This window comes from Sphaeramia orbicularis, chromosome 15 (assembly GCF_902148855.1).
Source record: "Sphaeramia orbicularis chromosome 15, fSphaOr1.1, whole genome shotgun sequence".
In the NCBI taxonomy this organism is placed as follows: domain Eukaryota; kingdom Metazoa; phylum Chordata; class Actinopteri; order Kurtiformes; family Apogonidae; genus Sphaeramia; species Sphaeramia orbicularis.
This window is the reverse complement of record NC_043971.1, coordinates 50,394,987-50,412,958: the sequence shown is the minus strand read 5'-3', so window position 1 is coordinate 50,412,958 and position 17,972 is coordinate 50,394,987. Positions and strand designations below refer to the sequence as shown.

The 17,972-nt window shown below is 38.8% G+C and overlaps 1 protein-coding gene across 1 annotated transcript; it reads left to right on the top strand.

Moving 5' to 3' along the window:
* Positions 1 to 377: 377 nt before the first annotated feature.
* npas4l (neuronal PAS domain protein 4 like) lies at positions 378 to 16,209 on the top strand. The gene is made up of 9 exons (XM_030155706.1): positions 378 to 1,085; positions 3,744 to 3,907; positions 8,418 to 8,569; positions 8,645 to 8,744; positions 8,843 to 9,113; positions 9,202 to 9,311; positions 10,699 to 10,834; positions 14,108 to 15,186; positions 15,649 to 16,209. Exons 1-9 carry the CDS (start codon positions 985 to 987, stop codon positions 15,675 to 15,677), a joined length of 2,142 nt encoding a protein of 713 aa, XP_030011566.1. The 5' UTR covers positions 378 to 984; the 3' UTR covers positions 15,678 to 16,209.
* Positions 16,210 to 17,972: the final 1,763 nt, after the last annotated feature.

Genomic DNA, 17,972 nt, shown 5'->3' with positions numbered 1-17,972 from the left:
ATTATAATAATTAATAATAATAATGTCAAAACGCAGAGTTTCAACTTGTTTTGCTGACGATAACAAGTTGTCATGACGTACTTTGAGTGGCTATTTCCTTCTGACAAGGATCAGTACATTAACACATTAATTCCACTGGGGTTGGATTGTTGTGCTTATGTTAAACTGGACCAATGATCGACTCGGTGTCATTTACACACATCTGTTCATTAATGGAGTCACCTGGTAAGAGACTATAGACATGATGAATTAAACTGAACAGAATTTTAGTACCTGACATTAAATAGACGAATTAATGTGAACTGACTCTGGGCCTGTTAGCAGCTCATGGTTCCGTCTATTTCCTGGACTATGGGTCTGTTGGAGTCTGATGGTTTGGTCTATATTCTGAACTCTGGGTTTGTTAAAGTTTGGATCCGTCTGTTTTCTGGACTGGGGGTTTGCTAAAGTTGATGGTTCCGTCTATTTTCAGAAATCTGAGTCTGTTAAAATCTGGTGCAATCTATTTTCTAAACTCTGAAGCTATTAACTTTGATGGTTCCGTCTGTTTTCTGGATTGTGGGTTTGTTAAAGTCTGGCTCCGTCTTTTTTCTGGACTGTGGGTCTATTAAAGTCTGGCTCCGTCTATATTCTGGACTGTGGGCCTGTTAAAGTTGATGATTCCGTCTATTTCCTGGACTAAGAGTCCGTGTCTCCGCCCGTGGACCCCCATCTGAGTCCCGGTCTTCAGGTCCCTGGTCTGGGCCCGCCTCCATCCTCTGTCGTCACAGTGACATGATCCGGTTTCCTCTCATCCGGCTCAAGGGACCGGGTCTGGGCTTTAAAAGGACGGACCCTGGGACCGGGTCCACACTGAGCAGAGTCCGCAGAGGTGGGACCTGGACCGGGTTCAGGACATGGTTCTGCTGAGCTCCCTTTACTGAAGCTCTGACCCTGTTGGAAAAGTGGTCTGGCGGATCCGGTTCGTGGACCTTCAGACCCATCATGACCATCTGGTGCCAGTCCTGCAGGAGCCTCGTGAACGCGCCGTGCGCGTCACACCGTCTGGACGCGGATCCGCAGCGCGCATTCAGCCGGAGGTTCAGGTCAGTCCCAGTCCACTTTACGGTCCTGATCTGGGTTCCGGTCCACGATGCGTAAAGATCCATTCTGAACCTGATCCGGTCCGAGTCAGTCCACAAAGTGAATCCACATTAATTTAAATGGTTTGGGCTGAAATGAACTGCGTTAATTTAAACTGAAGTTATTTTCAGACTTAAAACCCTGATGATCAGATCAGATGGATTCAGTTCCAGCTGTTTTTTCAGGTTAAAGTTGACTTTAGTTCTTTTGTGGTTAAACTACAGATAAAATATGAACATGAAATAAAAGGAAAAGACAATGAAAAATTATATAAAAATCACAACAGAAAAAGAAAACAGACTGAACCTGACTTCTGCTGATTTAGATTCAAACACTGATGGTTTTTCTTTATTTATTTTTGTTCTAATTGTTCTTGAACCGCAGACACATGGAACCACATCTATTTAATGAAGTCTGTGTCACTGCTAAAACCAGAATAATTCACCTCAAGGAAAAGTTCAGCAACAAAACCTGACACAGAAGAAGAAGTGACGAAAAACTAAATGTGTTTATTAAAGAAAACACTAGAGTTTCTCAGACTTTTCCTAAACTACTTCAAAAATATTCAAACCTTCTAAATGTTTGAACTGGAGCTAAAAGTGTTTGATTCAAATGAGGTTCAGGTTGAAAATGTCTGGAAATGTCCTTTTTTTTCTGGGTCCAAAGTTTTGTCTCCAAGTTGTTAAATGTTGTTAAATGTTGTTTAATGTCGTAGAAAAAAACAAAACCAGAACATTTGCACATTTCAGAATCTGCAAACAGAGAAAATAAACCTTCAAGGAGTCACTGAAGAGCAGCTGTTTATTCATTTAATATTTGACGATGAATCGATTCTCAGAGAATTTTAATGTGTTTCCAGTGAATCTGAAGGTTTTTAAGGGTTTATTTTAACCAAAGGAGGAGGATCTGAATCCACACCTGTAGATTTTGAAGGTTGGGTTCATGAAGGAGTAGAAGGTCCAACTCCTCCATCACACGTCTTTAAATCTGTCCAATTGTTCATGGACATCCAACTCCTGTTAGTTCAGGTTCCACATTCAGCCCAAAAGGATCTAAAGTGGATCAAACCAGTTAAATAGAAACGTAACGGCTTTAAATAATGACAACTCCAAACTATTCTCTGTTTTAGTGCCAAAATATAACATTAAATTATGAAAATATGTACATTTTCAAACTATCTGAACAAAAAGATGTGAATAACTTGAAAAACTGAAATTTCTTCATAAAAATAAGTGCATTTTTAACAATATTCTGCCTCAACTTCTCATTCATACATGTGTATTAAAGATCAAATCTACAAAGGCACAAAACATTTAATAACAGGCAGAATATTAGTAAAATTACACTGAACTTTCGTTACACATTTCAGGTTTTTCACATTTTATTTTTAAAGGATTGTTTGTTAATGTAAATATTTTCATAATTTAATGGGGGATATTTTACACTAAAACAAAGAGAAGTTATCATTATTTATAGACATATAATTTTTTTCACATTAAACCAAAAACAATATTTGGATTAATTATTTCTAGGTTATTCTGTTATTATTTTCATCCCAGGAGCCAGGTTAGAACCACTGGGGGGCTGGTTTTGGCCCCTGGACCACATGTTTGACACCTGTGATCTAAAGTGGATCAGACCAGTAAAATAATAACAGGGAAAGAAATAAAATTACATTATGAAAATGTTTACATCTACAAACTATTCTTTAAAAATATGTGAATAACATGAACAACCTGAAGTTTATGAATAAAAATCAGTGTAATTTTAATAATATTAAACCTCAGTTTATCATTTCTACATGTTCATTCTATCGTACAGATACAGTGGATCTACAAATACACACAACAGTTAAGAACAGGCAGAATAATGGTACAAATACACTGGTTTATATGAAGACAGTTCAGGTTAGTCATATTTTTTGTTAAAGGATCGTTTGTGAATATAAACATTTTTATGTAGTTTTTCTTTTTTACACAAAACAAACATTAGTATTTGTCCTTATTTCCAGTTTATTCTGTTCTTATTTGGTTCTGATCCACTTTAGATCCTGTTGGTCTGAATGTTAAACCTGAACTAAAATAATCGCTCCTATTTTCAGTGTTATTCTGTTCTTTCATAAACTCCTCCCCTTAGACCGGGTCAGACCCTTTGAGGCCGGTTCTGGTCCACGGGCTGTATGTTTGACCCCCTGGCCTACATATTAAACCTGTCAGCGCTCTGGTTCTGTGTTTGCTCGTGTCCTCATTGTCCTTTTGTGGATCTTTGTGTCCTGGTGACGTGGGACACACTGCTCTGATGCCCCGCCCCCTGCCCCCCTCCTCCCCCTTTATAAGGACATGGAGGAGCAGCAGAAGCCCCGCCCCCCACCCACGCTCAGGCCCCGGCCATTATAAAACCCCCGGCCCGGGCTCTCGCTCATCACTCAGACCGGTCTGATCAGAGGCGCCGGTCTCCTCTTGCATCCACTGTCTCCATAGCAACGGAGAGAAGAGCCACAGCGCGCGCCTGATGAGGTGGGATCTGGTCCAGTTCAGGGGCGTCGGTTTCAGAGTGTAGGGCATAGAGGCGGATCCAGACCCAAACCCTGACCCCCTCATGCTCATCATGGTCTCCCACAGATCCACCAAAGGAGCCTCCAAGGCCCGGCGGGACCACATCAACCACGAGATCCGGAACATGCGAGCCCTGCTGCCCGTCGGCCAGGACGACCAGGAGCGTCTGTCCTACCTGCATGCCATGGCCGCCATCTGCACGTACGTCCGCAAGACGGTCCTGCTCCAGGGTGAGTCTGAAAACCTGCACCATTCAACCCCCCAACACCAGAACCACAACCTCTGGTCCAGAACCTCTGGTCCAGAACCTCTGGTCCAGAGCCCCTGGTCCAGAGCCTCTGGTCCAGAACCTCTGACCCTCCTGGTTCAGGAGGTTTTCCATCATTTCATTCAGAACAAACCCAAGTCTCGTCTAAACTCAAACTGGACTTTCACTTATCGGATGAATTTAGTCCAATTTGGAAACAAAATCTGATGTTTTTTTTGCTGTAGAGGTCAAAGTCCAGACTTTCTTTACTCAGAAATAAAAACACTAGTCTCTTTTCCATGGTCCATCTGAGCTAAACTGTCCCATATTTATATAAATGTGTTCCAAACACAAGTGTGTAATGTTGGTTTGTCCATTCAATCCCAAATGTGCTGATGAGTTTCTTTCTTCTGGTAGATGTCAGTGTCAGTCCTTCCATAAACAGGAACAGAAATATGTGTTGTTTTCAAATCAAATCAAATTTTATTTATGTAGCGCCAAAGCATAACAAAAGTTATATTTTGAATCTAGAATGCTGGTTCCTCCTCTATCTCCTCCTAAATTCTAAACTGATGTGGTTTCCACATACACACATTTGGGTTCAACTCTTTGTCTTCTCTTGTTCTAACATCCATCCACATCTGTTTGTTTTGGTCATGTGACTCTAGTTGTGCAAAAATGTGCAGTTTTGCATGATATACCAGTTTTGTTACGCCTGAAAAACCACCTCTAACGAACAAAAACTTTTCATCGAAAAACGAGACTTTTGGTGAAATTGCCATTTTTCCATTAGACAAATTTTTCTAGTTATATTCGCACAATTGGAGGATCAGTGGAAAAGAGACGACTGATTCAGCTCCTTCATGCAGTTAAAGTGATAGAATAGAATAGAATAGATCTTTATTGTCACTGTTGCAAGAGCAATGAAATACAAAATTATTCTAAAAAATATTGACAATGTACAAAAGATTACAAAGAAATACTAAAACATACAGAATGCCACTTATATACTACAGATAAAATAAATATATGCAACATATAAGTTTACATAAAAATCAGCTTCTCACTGGCAAGAAATAAAAACATGAATTTTGCATAATTAAGAAAACAAAAACAACAAATATCCTGTTTTGTTGCAGTGAAAGAAAAACATCAAGCACAACATGAAGAACAGGTGAAGGAAGTCGAATTAGAGAAAAACCTTTAAAAAAATATTCAAATAAAAGTAGAAGTACTGATTAAAGTAAAAGTACAACCTTTGAAATGTCCTGAAAGAGTCAAACTGATACAAACTAAACATTAAGGAGAATCCTTTAAACTAAAGTATGTTTAACAAATTTAAGGAGAAAAAGTAGATATTTGTGTTAAAATGTGCAGAAGAAAAGGAAAATCAAGAACGGACACGTCTGTAAATCTAACCTTAACAAACAGGATTTTATTTAAACATATATGTGTGTTTTAATGTTTGTTTTAATATGATCTTCTGTGTCAAAAACAGCTGTAGTCGTTCATATTTCATATACAGAACATGTAGAAAGTTCAGAGATTGAATATAAAAGTTATCAAAAACAAGTGTCATAGATAAAACTGTACCTGAACCTTTAAAAAGTGCAAAGAAATGAAAAAAATGGGTTATTTCTGAATCTGTGAGTGTAATTGCTGAAAAAAACAGGCCTGAGTTTACAGATAAACATATCCTTCATTCATTTTATTAAACATGATTCAAATAATCCGTCGTAAACTCCGTCAACGTCCAGGTTCAGTGTGTGATTTTTAGTGACTCCTGGTGGTGGAGCTGCAGATTACACCTGAACATCCTCCTCCTCATCGTCCTGGACAGTGTTGACTTTTATTAAAACAGCATAAATCACAATTTTCAGCCTGAAATCAGATGCATTTTCTAAACAAAAGTTAAATGATTAAAAAGATGTAAAACTTCATATTAAATAATGGTATATTTTGAGGCTGATTTGGGCTGAATTTAAATTGAATCCTTTTACATTTTCGAAATGATGTCCTCAACATCAGTATATTCCTGCCATTTTCAGTTTTAATAAAAATCTCCACCTTTCATTGAAACAGGACGTGATATTCTGTGATAGTGTGATCTCCTCCAAACCTTTAATTAAGGATTCATCACTGATGTATTAATGTCAGAAAGGTTAATTAAACTTAATCTAGAAACTTCTACAGTGAGGACGAGCAGACTGGGAGGGTGAAATAATGAGTTTAAACAGTGATGACACATGTAGATAAATGCATAAATAACACTGGAAAAGCACTCGGAGAGCACAGACCTCTGCCAAGGAAGATCAGTGACACCCCCCCCCCCCCCCCCCCCCCCAGGTCACCACCAAAATTTACTCATTTGTTCCTTGTGACAGTATCAACATTTCCTGAAATTTTCATCCAAGTCCATCCATAACTTTTTGAGTTATCTTGCAGACAGACAAACAAACAGATGAACCAATGCCGGCAAAAACATAACCTCCTTGGCAGAAGTAATAATAAGTAACTACATTTTAACCAGTGAATATATGATAAATTACAGCATGTAATGATGTAATTATTGCTGATAAACACAGAGACATTAATACAGAAAGAATCAGAAAAACTCACCTAAATGCAGTGTTGTGTTGTCCAGGTGAACATATTAAACACACTTTAACCCTCTGGTGTTCAGGTGAACATATTAAACACACTTTAACCCTCCGGTGTCCAGGTGAACATATTAAACACACTTTAACCCTCTGGTGTTCAGGTGAACATATTAAACACACTTTAACCCTCTGGTGTTCAGGTGAACATATTAAACACACTTTAATCCTCCGGTGTCCAGGTGAACATATTAAACACACTTTAACCCTCCGGTGTTCAGGTGAACATATTAAACACACTTTAACCCTCCGGTGTCCAGGTGAACATATTAAACACACTTTAACCCTCCGGTGTCCAGGTGAACATATTAAACACACTTTAACCCTCCGGTGTCCAGGTGAACATATTAAACACACTTTAACCCTCCGGTGTCCAGGTGAACATATTAAACACACTTTAACCCTCTGGTGTTCAGGTGACAGGAAGAACAAAATAAAAATAAAACAGTAATATAATTTATATGTAGAATATTGAAAGAAAGTATTTTTGTTTTGGTTTTTTTTGCATCAAAAACATGGTTTGTTTCCATTAAAACATGTCATTTAAAGAGTTAAAATACAACAGTTATTGAGTATTTGGTATTTTTGTTTATGGCTCAAGATAATGAAATAAATAAACTGTTTGAAAAACATTTGAACATTAATAGGGCGCCGTGCATATTATGGGATGTAGGTGTTTAAAGGACGTCTGTGGACCAGACACCAAAGGGTTAAAGGGTCACAGTTTATCTGTGTTTACGACTTATTTACCACTGATAATTTATCCTTGAATGTTTAATAAATACTTAATAATTATCGTTTAATATTTAGTAAATACTTAACAATTATTCTTTAATGTTTAATAAATACTTAATAATTATAATTGAATGTTTAATAAATACTTAATAATTATCCTTGGATGTTTAATAAATACTTAATAATTATCCTTGGATGTTTAATAAATACTTAATAATTATCCTTTAATATTTAATAAATACTTAATAATTATCCTTTAATGTTTAATAAGTACATAATAATTGTCCTTGAATGTTTATTCATTCATTCATTTTCTGAACCCGCTTTATCCTCACTAGGGTCACGGGGGTCACTTGGAGCCTATCCCAGCCACATAGGGGCGAAGGCGGGGTACACCCTGGACAAGTCGCCAGTTCATCGCAGGGCTGAACATATAGAGACAAACAATCACTCTCACATTCACACCTATGGGCAATTTAGATTAGCCAGTTAACCTATTAGTGCATGTGTTTGGATGGTGGGAGGAAGCCGGAGTACCCGGAGAGAACCCACACAGACACGAGGAGAACATGCAAACTCCACACAGAAAGGTCCCACCCCCCGTCAACAGGTGTTGGAATCGAACCCAGGTCCTTGAATGTTTAATAAATACTTAATAATTATCCTTTAATATTTAATAAATACTTAATAATCATCCTTTAATATTTAATAAATACTTAACAATTATCCTATATCATTTAATAATAAATACTTAATAATTGTCATTTGATATTTAATAAATACTTAATAATTATCCTTTAATGTTTAATAAATACTTAATAATTATCCTTTAATGTTTAATAAATACTTAATAATCATCCTTTTGTATTTAATAAATACTTAACAATTATCCTTTAATATTTAATAAATACTTAATAATTATCCTTTGATATTTAATAAAAACTTAATAATTAGCCTTTAATATTTAATAAATATTTACTGGATTAAACCTTAAACCTGATTTAAACCTGGTTTTAGTCGAACAGATAACTGTGTTTATGGATGTGAACACATTCCTGAAGTCACTGACTTTAATGGTGTCGTCTTCGTCTCGTCCTTCAGGCGTCCGGTCTGAAGCCCCGCCCCTCTGCCCACCGCCGCTGCCGTACGAGGCCTTCCTCCCAGCCCTTCACGGCTTCATCCTGGTCACAACGTCCTGTGGGAAACTGGTGTACGTGTCTGAGAACGTGGTGGAGTACCTGGGTCTGTCCATGGTGGGTGTCCCGCCTCTGTCCTCATGCCGCTGGGCGTCGCCCACCGTTACTGACCTTAAACTTCTGAACTTCCAGGTCGACGTTCTTCAAGGAGACACTTTGTACGACATGGTGGAACGATCAGACGTGGACGTGGTCAAGTCCAACTTAGACGCTGGCGAGGACTCGTCCTCAGGTAGGAAACACCAAAACCTTCCACAGTGGGCGGAGTGAACAGGAAGCTCCGCCTCCTGGAGTAAAGCTGAGCTCAGTGTCTGCTTTTCTTTCCTTCAGATCGGAGTTTTATCTGTCGAATGCAGACCTCCAAGGCCTTCAGGCTCCAGAACGGCGCCTCCTGCTCCATGTTGGTCACAGGAAGCTTCCGGTCTTTCCCTGACCTGTGTCCCGCCTCCACCTCCGCTACCAGCGCCACCCACCGTCTGTTCGTGGCCATGTGCACACCCACAGCGAACCCCCGGACCGCCGCTGCCGCTGCCGCTGACCCCTCCCACGCCTTCAGTAGCGTCCACGGTCCAGACATGACCTTCACCCAGGTGTCGGACAGGTAAACCAGCACCACATGACCCGGTGTCAGCCAATCACAGTCCGTCCTGACGCTGCCCACTCATGTGCACTTCCTGTTTGGTTTTCAGTGTTCTGTTTTTTCTGGGATACTCGGCTGAAGACCTGAGCGGACGGTCGTGGTACAGCCTCGTTCACCCGGAGGATCTGCCCGTGAGCGCCGACGCTCATAGGAGTTTATGTAAGTAAACGACGATGCAGACAGTCCTGCAAAAACACAGAAAGTTCCAGTAGTCGACCACACGTTCATCTCCTGGTGTCAGGGTGAGCGTATTAAACACACTTTAGATTAGATTAGAGATTGGATAGAACTGTATTGACCCCTTGGGCAGAACCTTCAGGAAATTATGGTTCCATAAGCAGCAGAACGACGAATATACACACAAAAAAATAGCACAAGAAAAAAGGAATAAAAAAACAATACAATAACAGAACTATGAAAAAACTATTGAGAAGAAAACGGTAGTGAAAAAAATAAACACAATTGCGCATTAGAAAGTACTGGAAGAAACATGTGGCAAGTAATAATAATAATAAGCAGTAGTAGTTTATTATGTTACAATGTTATAGCATGACACACACATATATATGTGTATATATGTGTGTGTGTGTGTGTATATATATATATATATATATATATATATATATATATAAACACACACTTTACACTTCATGTTATTAAAGGTCATATATTATAGTTTGCTTTAGGTCAGAATTTGTTGTTAATTTTTACATGATTTTTAAAAAAAATTCTGATCCATCCACTAAAACCATCCCATAATAAACAGTGTTAAATTCCTACACTAACACCCTTCGACCAAGTGAGTAAAAGAAAGAATAAGAAAAAAACTTTTTGTGTGGTTTTTTTTTTTTTTTTTGCTTCAAATATGGTTTGTTTCCATTACAAACATGGCATTTAAAGGGTTAAAAATATGACAGTTGTTGAGTATTTGGTATCTTTGTTTATGGCTCAAGTTGATGAAATACAAAAAAAAGTAAAAAATAAATAAATAAATAAATTTGTTAAAAATAAAGCTGTATGACAAACATTCTGACATTAGTATAAAACACTGTGTATGTTGTGTTCTTTAGGTGATGAAAGGATTTGTCTGATACTAAAGGGTTAAAAACTTCAACCAGCCTCAGTATTTACTGGAGGAAGTGATTTCAGTGCAGTTTATGAGAGTTTTCCACTGTTTCTGCAGAGTTTACAGGACCCTAAAGAGTCTTCAAATATCTAATGTTATAAATATTAGACGTCTATAAAGTGTGAAAGCTGAATGTCAGACACTTCATCTAATTCCATTTATTCATGTGTGAATGTGTTTTAGTCTGTGATTCAAATGTGTCTTTGTGGAAGTTAATGAGTTTTAGTTCCTTAACAGAATAGATTGAATTAAACCTGTCAATCATGTCCAGCTCAGTCACATTTCCACACCTGACCCTTTTTCCTGTCTGTTCTTTCTGATCCAAACTGCTCCTCCTTTGGTCTGGTTCTGTTCTTTCTGATCCAAACTGCTCCTCCTTTGGCCTGGTACTGGTCTAATAATGTTCCTAACTGGTTCCAGTGCAGGCAGACCAGGACCTCCAGGTACAGATGGTGCTTCGGCTTCAGTGTAAAGACCTGTCGTGGTGTTGGATCTACACTGTGGCCAATAAAGATGACCACGCCCACAGCTTCAGCTGCACCAACGTCATCATCAGGTACAAACGCAACGTCCACAACTGACCCGATAAAACACACACAGACATCAGGTTCTACATTCAGACCAATATGATCTGAACTGGATCAGAACCAGGAAAATAAGAACAGAAATAATAACAAATACACGTTTCTCTCACAAAAAATTAAATTAAATTATGAAAATATTTACTTTTACAAACTATCCAAACAAAAAAAGATGTGAATAGTTGGTTCCAGACACAACAAACCCCGCCCCTCGCACATATTATATCTTATTTTGTCATGGATCCAGCTGATGTCATCATGTCTATATGTGTGCTGATGTCATATTAATCACCTCTATATATGTGTCAAGTTTGGAGTAAACTGAAACAAAACTGATGATTTTATAGACATGTAAAATGTCGCCCATTATAAGTGAATGGGAGAAAAAAAGATTTAAAAAAATTCATAAAATATTTGAACTTTGACCTACTTTTCCCTAAATGTAATCAGATCTATTCCTGGTCAGTGGTAATCTATAAACCCAATTAGGTCTGAATTCAACCAACAGTTTTGCTACTAAAGTGTAAACAAACAAACAAACAAACAAAACAGAACAAAAACAATACCCCTTGGGGGGGGGTTCAAGGTTCCTTTATTTCTCCCCGTGGGTAGATTAGTTTTGCAGACATAGTGATTGCTTTTGGCATTACAACAAAACATACACTGAACCTGTTTGGCAGGTACTTGATCAAGTGTCCAGACAAAAAGTGCTCAGTGTTCCACTATTCATCAGTATAGCAGCATGGATAAGTAAAAGAATAAAATAAATAAATAAGATCAAATAAATAAAAACAAGATGCAATAAAACACAATAAAAACTCAAAGAAGATAAAAACAGTCTCTGGGATAAAAACCAGGATAAGAACATAAAATTAAATAATTAGAAGTCACAATAATAATAAATAGAGCAAAGAAATAGGATAAATAAGTGGGAGGGTGGTGGGGGGTTGGGGGGGCATTTGGAGTTGACATTATTTATAGGCATAATATAATACTATTTTTTCACATTAAACCATGAAGAATATTTGGAGTCATTATTTATAGGTTATTATATTATTTTACTTCATCCCACAGATTGGGTTAGAACCTTGGGGGGTCGGTTTTGGCCCCTGGACCACATGTTTGACACCTGTGATCTAAAGTGGATCAGACCAGTAAAATAAGAACAGGGAAAGAAATAAAACCTGAACCTGAAATTTATTCTGAAATATCAGTGTAATTTTACCAATATTCAGCCTCAGTTGATCATTTCTACATGTTCATTCTATCGCACAGACACAGTGGATCTACAACAGTGGCGGCTGCTCGTCTTTCAGACAGAGGAAGCTCATTGTCAGCTTACATTAAAAAAAAATTGTCAGGTTATTTAAACATAAATTCGGCCCTCCGTTCCTTTTTAAGAAAATGCTCAGTGACCTTATCGTACCAGTAGGCGTCTTTTCCAGGGACTGGACCAGTGTCCTCTGAATGTCCAGCAGAGCTGGGCTGCTTAGATTGCCTTGGCCCATTGTGTTGTGGGTGTCAGACTTCAGCCTTTTTAAACTACAGATGCTCCTTTCACTCCGACCTAGCCGACAGTTTGATTGATTTAACTATCTACAAAACGATATTAAACTTGAACAAATGATTAAATTATGTAACTGAAACAAGAAAACGCTGAAATTATGTTAAATTGAAACAAGGAAGTACAATAAGTGTGTTTTATTTACAGTGCAAGAAATGAACAAGTAATTTCGTAGTGGTTTCTCTCTCGATTTCACAGCAGAATGCGCAACGGTATTAAACTGAACTGTGTCAGTGAAGGAGTAGATCTGAAAACAGCTGTCAATCAAATGGGGTTCAGCCTTTCAACTGATCCTCCAATCAGCACGTGGGATTCTGGCGTCCAGCCCGGCCGAGCTCCGCCCACAGCTCCATTCACCCCCAGAGACGCCCGGTGTCCGGGGGCGGGACAGCATCGTGGCATTTATCCAATTACCGTCCAGTTTTGAGGCAAAGAAAAAAACTGTTCCACTCAGTCCCGTTGAAGCCCAGAGACGCCCGCAGTCTACGGACAAATGCACTGAGCAGAGATGGAGGAGAAAACAGAGACACGGGAATGGAGGAGAAGTGAACAACATCGAGTCCGATGATTTGTGATAAAGCTGATTCTGAACAAACTCGTCTGTGAGATGAACGCGTTCTAACACATTTGTAGTCAATAAAATGTCAACACAACCGAACAGATTTAACCATTTAATTTTCATTATTTTAGGGGAAGCCGGGCCTCCCTTGCAGTCTGTGAGAAATCGCCACTGATCTACAAATACACACAACAGTTAAGAACAGACTGAATATTGGAACAAATACACTGGTTTATATTCAGACAGTTCAGGTTCAGATTTGTTTAGATTATTCACAGTTTACTGTTAAAGGATCGTTTATAAATGTAAATATTTTCATAATTGAATATTTTTTCATTAAACCAGAATCATTAGGAGTCATTATTTCTAGGTTATTGTATTATTTGACTCCAGATCATATTGGTCCGAATGTGGACCCCCCCCTTCCCACCACCACCTTCAACTGTTCGTATCTTCGGACCGGGTCAGACCCTCTGGTGGGCTGGTTCTGGTCCACGGGCCACATGTTTGACAGCCCTGGACCAAGGTTCTAATAGTTCTAGATTTTTCATTATAGTTTAGTTTTATTTAGTTTTGACTTTTTTTTTCTCTAATTCAGTTAGTTTTGATTAGTTTTAGAGCAGGTTTGCTAGTTTTTATTAGTTTAATTTTTTTTTTCTAAATGCTTAGTTTTAGTTTAGTTTTAGTTTAGTCGTATCTTTTCTCTGTCGTCGTATTCAAATAAATCCCAGACAGGACTCTGCTGCTTTCTCCCAACTTTAGTCTCCATGTTTCCAGGTAGAGTGGGGACCAGAAGACGACTGGAAACCACAAGTGATGGACTGTTAAATATCGTATAGTGCTGCTAGCTAAAATTGCTAGAGCGAAATAAATTGATTTCATATCAATCCGACACTGACAAAGACAAAAATGAAGGGAATTTTATCCATAATTTTTATATGTTTTAGTTAGTTTTGTAAGCACACAATACAGTTTCAGTTAGTTATCGTTTTTTTCTTTTAATTATAGTTTTTATTTATTTCAGTTAACGAAAATGTTTTTACAATTCTAGTTTTTGCCATTTCGTTAGTTTTCGTTAACGATAATAACCTTGCCTTGGACTAACATGTCCTTCTTCTGTTCTAGTGAAACCGAGGCCAGATTTCTGAAGGAGAAACTCAGCAGCGCCACCTTCAGACCGTCATCCCTGGTAAGCTCCTCCCACCTTGCGTCCCAGACCTCGAGTGGGAACGCCAAAGGCCTGAAGAGGCGGCGGACATCCTGCAGCAGAAGCGACGAGTCCAGAAAGCAAAGGGAGTCAGAGCACGATGTGTTGTTTGCAGCGTGTTCCCAAAGCGACGGCTCACCTGTTTCCGGGGATGACGGCTGTGCGTTCACGCCACCGTACACGCCGCCGTCCTCGTACACGCCGCCATCCTCCTGCTCCCCCCCGCAGAAGGAGGAGCTCAGCCCTGACCTCCTGATGGACGTGCACAGATACGCCGACCAGCTCAGCCGTCACAACCCCCCTGAACCAACCTTCCACCACGGAGGCTTCAGCCCCCCTGGCCCCGCCCCTGACTCCGCCCCCTCGTCTCCCACCTTCGACTTCCCGTCTTGTCCGTCTGACGCTCGGTTGGTTCCAGATTGTCTGTCGGTGTCGGACACCTGTGAGAACCTGGTGGACTGCGCCCTCCATCAGGACGACTTCAGCCTCCTGGAGCAGCAGCCACAGCCACAGGGGGGCGCCCTCGTCCCTGTCCACACCGGCCACGCCGTCCATGCCATCCACGCCGGCATGCTCACCCCCACCCACCCACCCCCCTCCCAGTACAGCGACATTGAACAGGCACAGATCAGTATCCTGGCTCAGCAGATCTCGTCGTTGGCGAGCAGCTTCGACATGTTCCACACCCTGAACCCGAGTCCAGCCCCGTGGACCTGGTCCCATCAGCCCCTCCCTCCTCCCCCTCCCCCTCCTCTCACCTCCATCCCTGCTTTAAAGCGGGAGCTGGACCTCGATGACAGTGTATTCAACAGCATCCTGGACGACCTAGACCTGGTCTCGAGAAAAACCAGCGGAATCTGTCCCTTCGGATGTGAGCCGGACCTGGACTGCATTAGAGGAGGGTCTCCGGAGTCCCTCAGGGAGGACTCATCGGACCACTTCACTTCAGCTGTGGATCAGAACACTGGGTTGCATCAACTCCAGTTCCTCCACAGCGGTAAACCTCATTTATTTTATTTAGTTGAAAGGTCGTTCCATAGTTTAATGAATATCTTATCCTTGTTTTTATGAATCTTCATTATTTTAACTAAGTCTTTTAAGTTCTAACTCATATATTTATATCTGATATTAGAATAAATATTTTAGTGTCAGAACACGATCGATACTGACATTTATCATGTTTTAGTTTTTATATTATTTCATGATTATTTTCCTCAGAGTCATAACAGTTGGGCCTTTTATGGTCATAATTATTGTTGTATTTGTGTTAAAATCACATTGTCTTCATTACAAAACAAAAAATACATTAAAATTCAGGGATTTCAGGGGTGTTTTTATTTTGATTCATCTCTGTTTTCATTTACATCAATGTATTTTTCTTTTTTTCTGTTATTTCCTCTTTTTTTCTTTACATCCCTCTTGTGCGATCTCACTCATTCCTCTTTTCATCTCCTTTCAGATGGACTCGCTGAACAAAACCTGTACTGAAATAAGTCTGTGACTTACTCCACCAGCCCCTGTATGACATATTGTCAAGACGATCCTTGGTTGGATTCAAAGCGTGTTTGCAAAGATGTTTAGAGGACGTGTCGGCGGAGGCGGTTTTCCCCCAAATGACTGGTCTGTGAATGTTGAATCTAAACTAGATTCTTCCCAGAACCAGAGCTTTGTCTTCATTCCACACGACTGCTGTCATCTCTGTTTATGCTGATGTCTTAGACTTTTCACACAGGGTACTTTGTAAAAACCACTGCTCTGACTTCACTTACACACTGAAGAGGAAGTCTATTTTTCTTGTTCTACAGTTTTACTATTGAGCACTTTATCAATGTCAATGCAACACACGTTCTATAATGAAGGAAAAGGATGAGCTGGAGCCGAAAAACCAACGTCCACTGTGTTCAACGTGCCTTAAAATGTTCCACAGGTGGAGAACAGAAGTATGGGGTGAGGAAACTGTCTAAATATTCATGTGCACAAGACAGATATGTGTGCATATTAGTCTGCAGTTGTGCAACAATTAATATAGTTATAAAGAAGTGGAAAGTTTAAAAGGCAACAATACAGTATAAATAAAAGAAAAGTGGGAAAAAGAGGTGGAATGGGAGTAAATCAATGAGCTATAGTGGAAAACAACATGCTCCTTATCATATAGTTGGCAGAACATTCTAAGATATTTTATTACACCAGCGCAGAAATCTCAGGATACAAGGTGTTGGAGACTATGTGGTGAAAAGAAAGCCAATCATTTTCATATATTTTAGGATTGTTCTTATCTTGTGCCTTATTGACCAAGGTTATTATTATTAACAAAAACTAACGAAATGACAAAAACTAGAATTGAAAAAACATTTTCGTTAACTGAAATAAAAACTATAATTAAAAGAAAAAAACAATAACTAACTGAAACTGTATTGTGTGTTTACAAAACTAACTGAAACGGATAACAATTATGGATAAAATTCCCATCGTTTTCATTTTTGTCAATGTCAGACTGATACAAAAGCGATTTATTTCGCTCTAGCAATTTTAGCTGCTGGCACCATACAACACTTGACGGTCCATCACTTGTGGTTTCCAGTCGTCTTCTGGTCCCCACTCTACCTGGAAACATGGAGACTAAAGTTGGGAGAAAGCAGCAGAGTCCTGTCTGGGATTTATTTGAATACGACGACAGAGAAGAAGAGAAAAGAGACGACAAAAGTAAAACTATACTAAAACTGAGCATTTAGAAAAAAACAACTAATAAAAACTAGCAAACCTGCTCAAAAAACTAAAACTAACTGAATTAGAGAAAAAACTCAAAACTAATTAAAACTAAACTATAATGAAAAATCCAAAACTATTAGAACCTTGTTATCGACAGGCTTTGAAGAAAAGCATGGAGAACATTTTTAAAGTCCAATTTCCATTCATATTTGGATCCATAGGAAAAGAGAACCAGGGGAGAACGAACTCACAGGATAAATATCTATTCAGAATATTATCGATGGAAGGTAAAAAAGTAATTATTAGGAAGTGACTAAAAAGGGATGAACCAAAAATGGAGGACTGGACAGTAGGGCTGTGTATTGGCAAGAATCTGGTGATACGATACAAATCACAATACTAGGATCACAATGCGATATATCACAATATATCATGATACTGTTAAACAGGCAATTTTTTTTTTTGTTTCTTTTTTTAAATGACTATTTCCTTGAAGAACTGAATTACACCAGAAATCTGCATAAATACTAAACACGTTTTTATTTGATCACAACAGGATCTAATGCTATAATCACAAAATGTTCCTGTGTTCAAACTGAAATTCTGTTTTACAGACATTACAGTTTAAGATCCTGTTCAAATGTTCATATTCTATTAGTTCAGAACTAACATCAGAACATTATTTTACTTCAATCCCAACAAAGGGATGAATATTATTTAATAAAAGTGTTAAATTATAATAAATAAAATATAAACAATAAAGAAAAACTAAAATGAACTGCACAATATCTGCATTTGAATAAATACCTAAAAATATCGATACAGTACTTTTTAATATCAATAGAGTATTGTCAAATGAAATATCGCGATATATTGCAGAACCGATATTTTCTCACACTTCTACTGGACAGAGGTCATAGGTCACATCTATAGGACGGAGAAGTGGACTTTCTCTGTCAGACTTAATTCAGACAAATTCACCAAATATTGGAAAAACTGGGTTGATTTTGTGACACTATTAAGAGCAGATTTTACTTGATCAGAGTAACGTACATACAGACTCATGGAAACCAT

Excerpts from the sequence above, each read along its gene's own strand:
- npas4l (XM_030155706.1), top strand. The coding sequence starts at position 985 with ATGACCATCTGGTGCCAGTCCTGCAGGAGCCTCGTGAACGCGCCGTGC. Across the intron at positions 8,745-8,842 it reads TGGCGAGGACTCGTCCTCAG|ATCGGAGTTTTATCTGTCGA; the intron begins GTAGGAAACACC and ends TCTTTCCTTCAG. Across the intron at positions 9,312-10,698 it reads CGACGCTCATAGGAGTTTAT|TGCAGGCAGACCAGGACCTC; the intron begins GTAAGTAAACGA and ends AACTGGTTCCAG.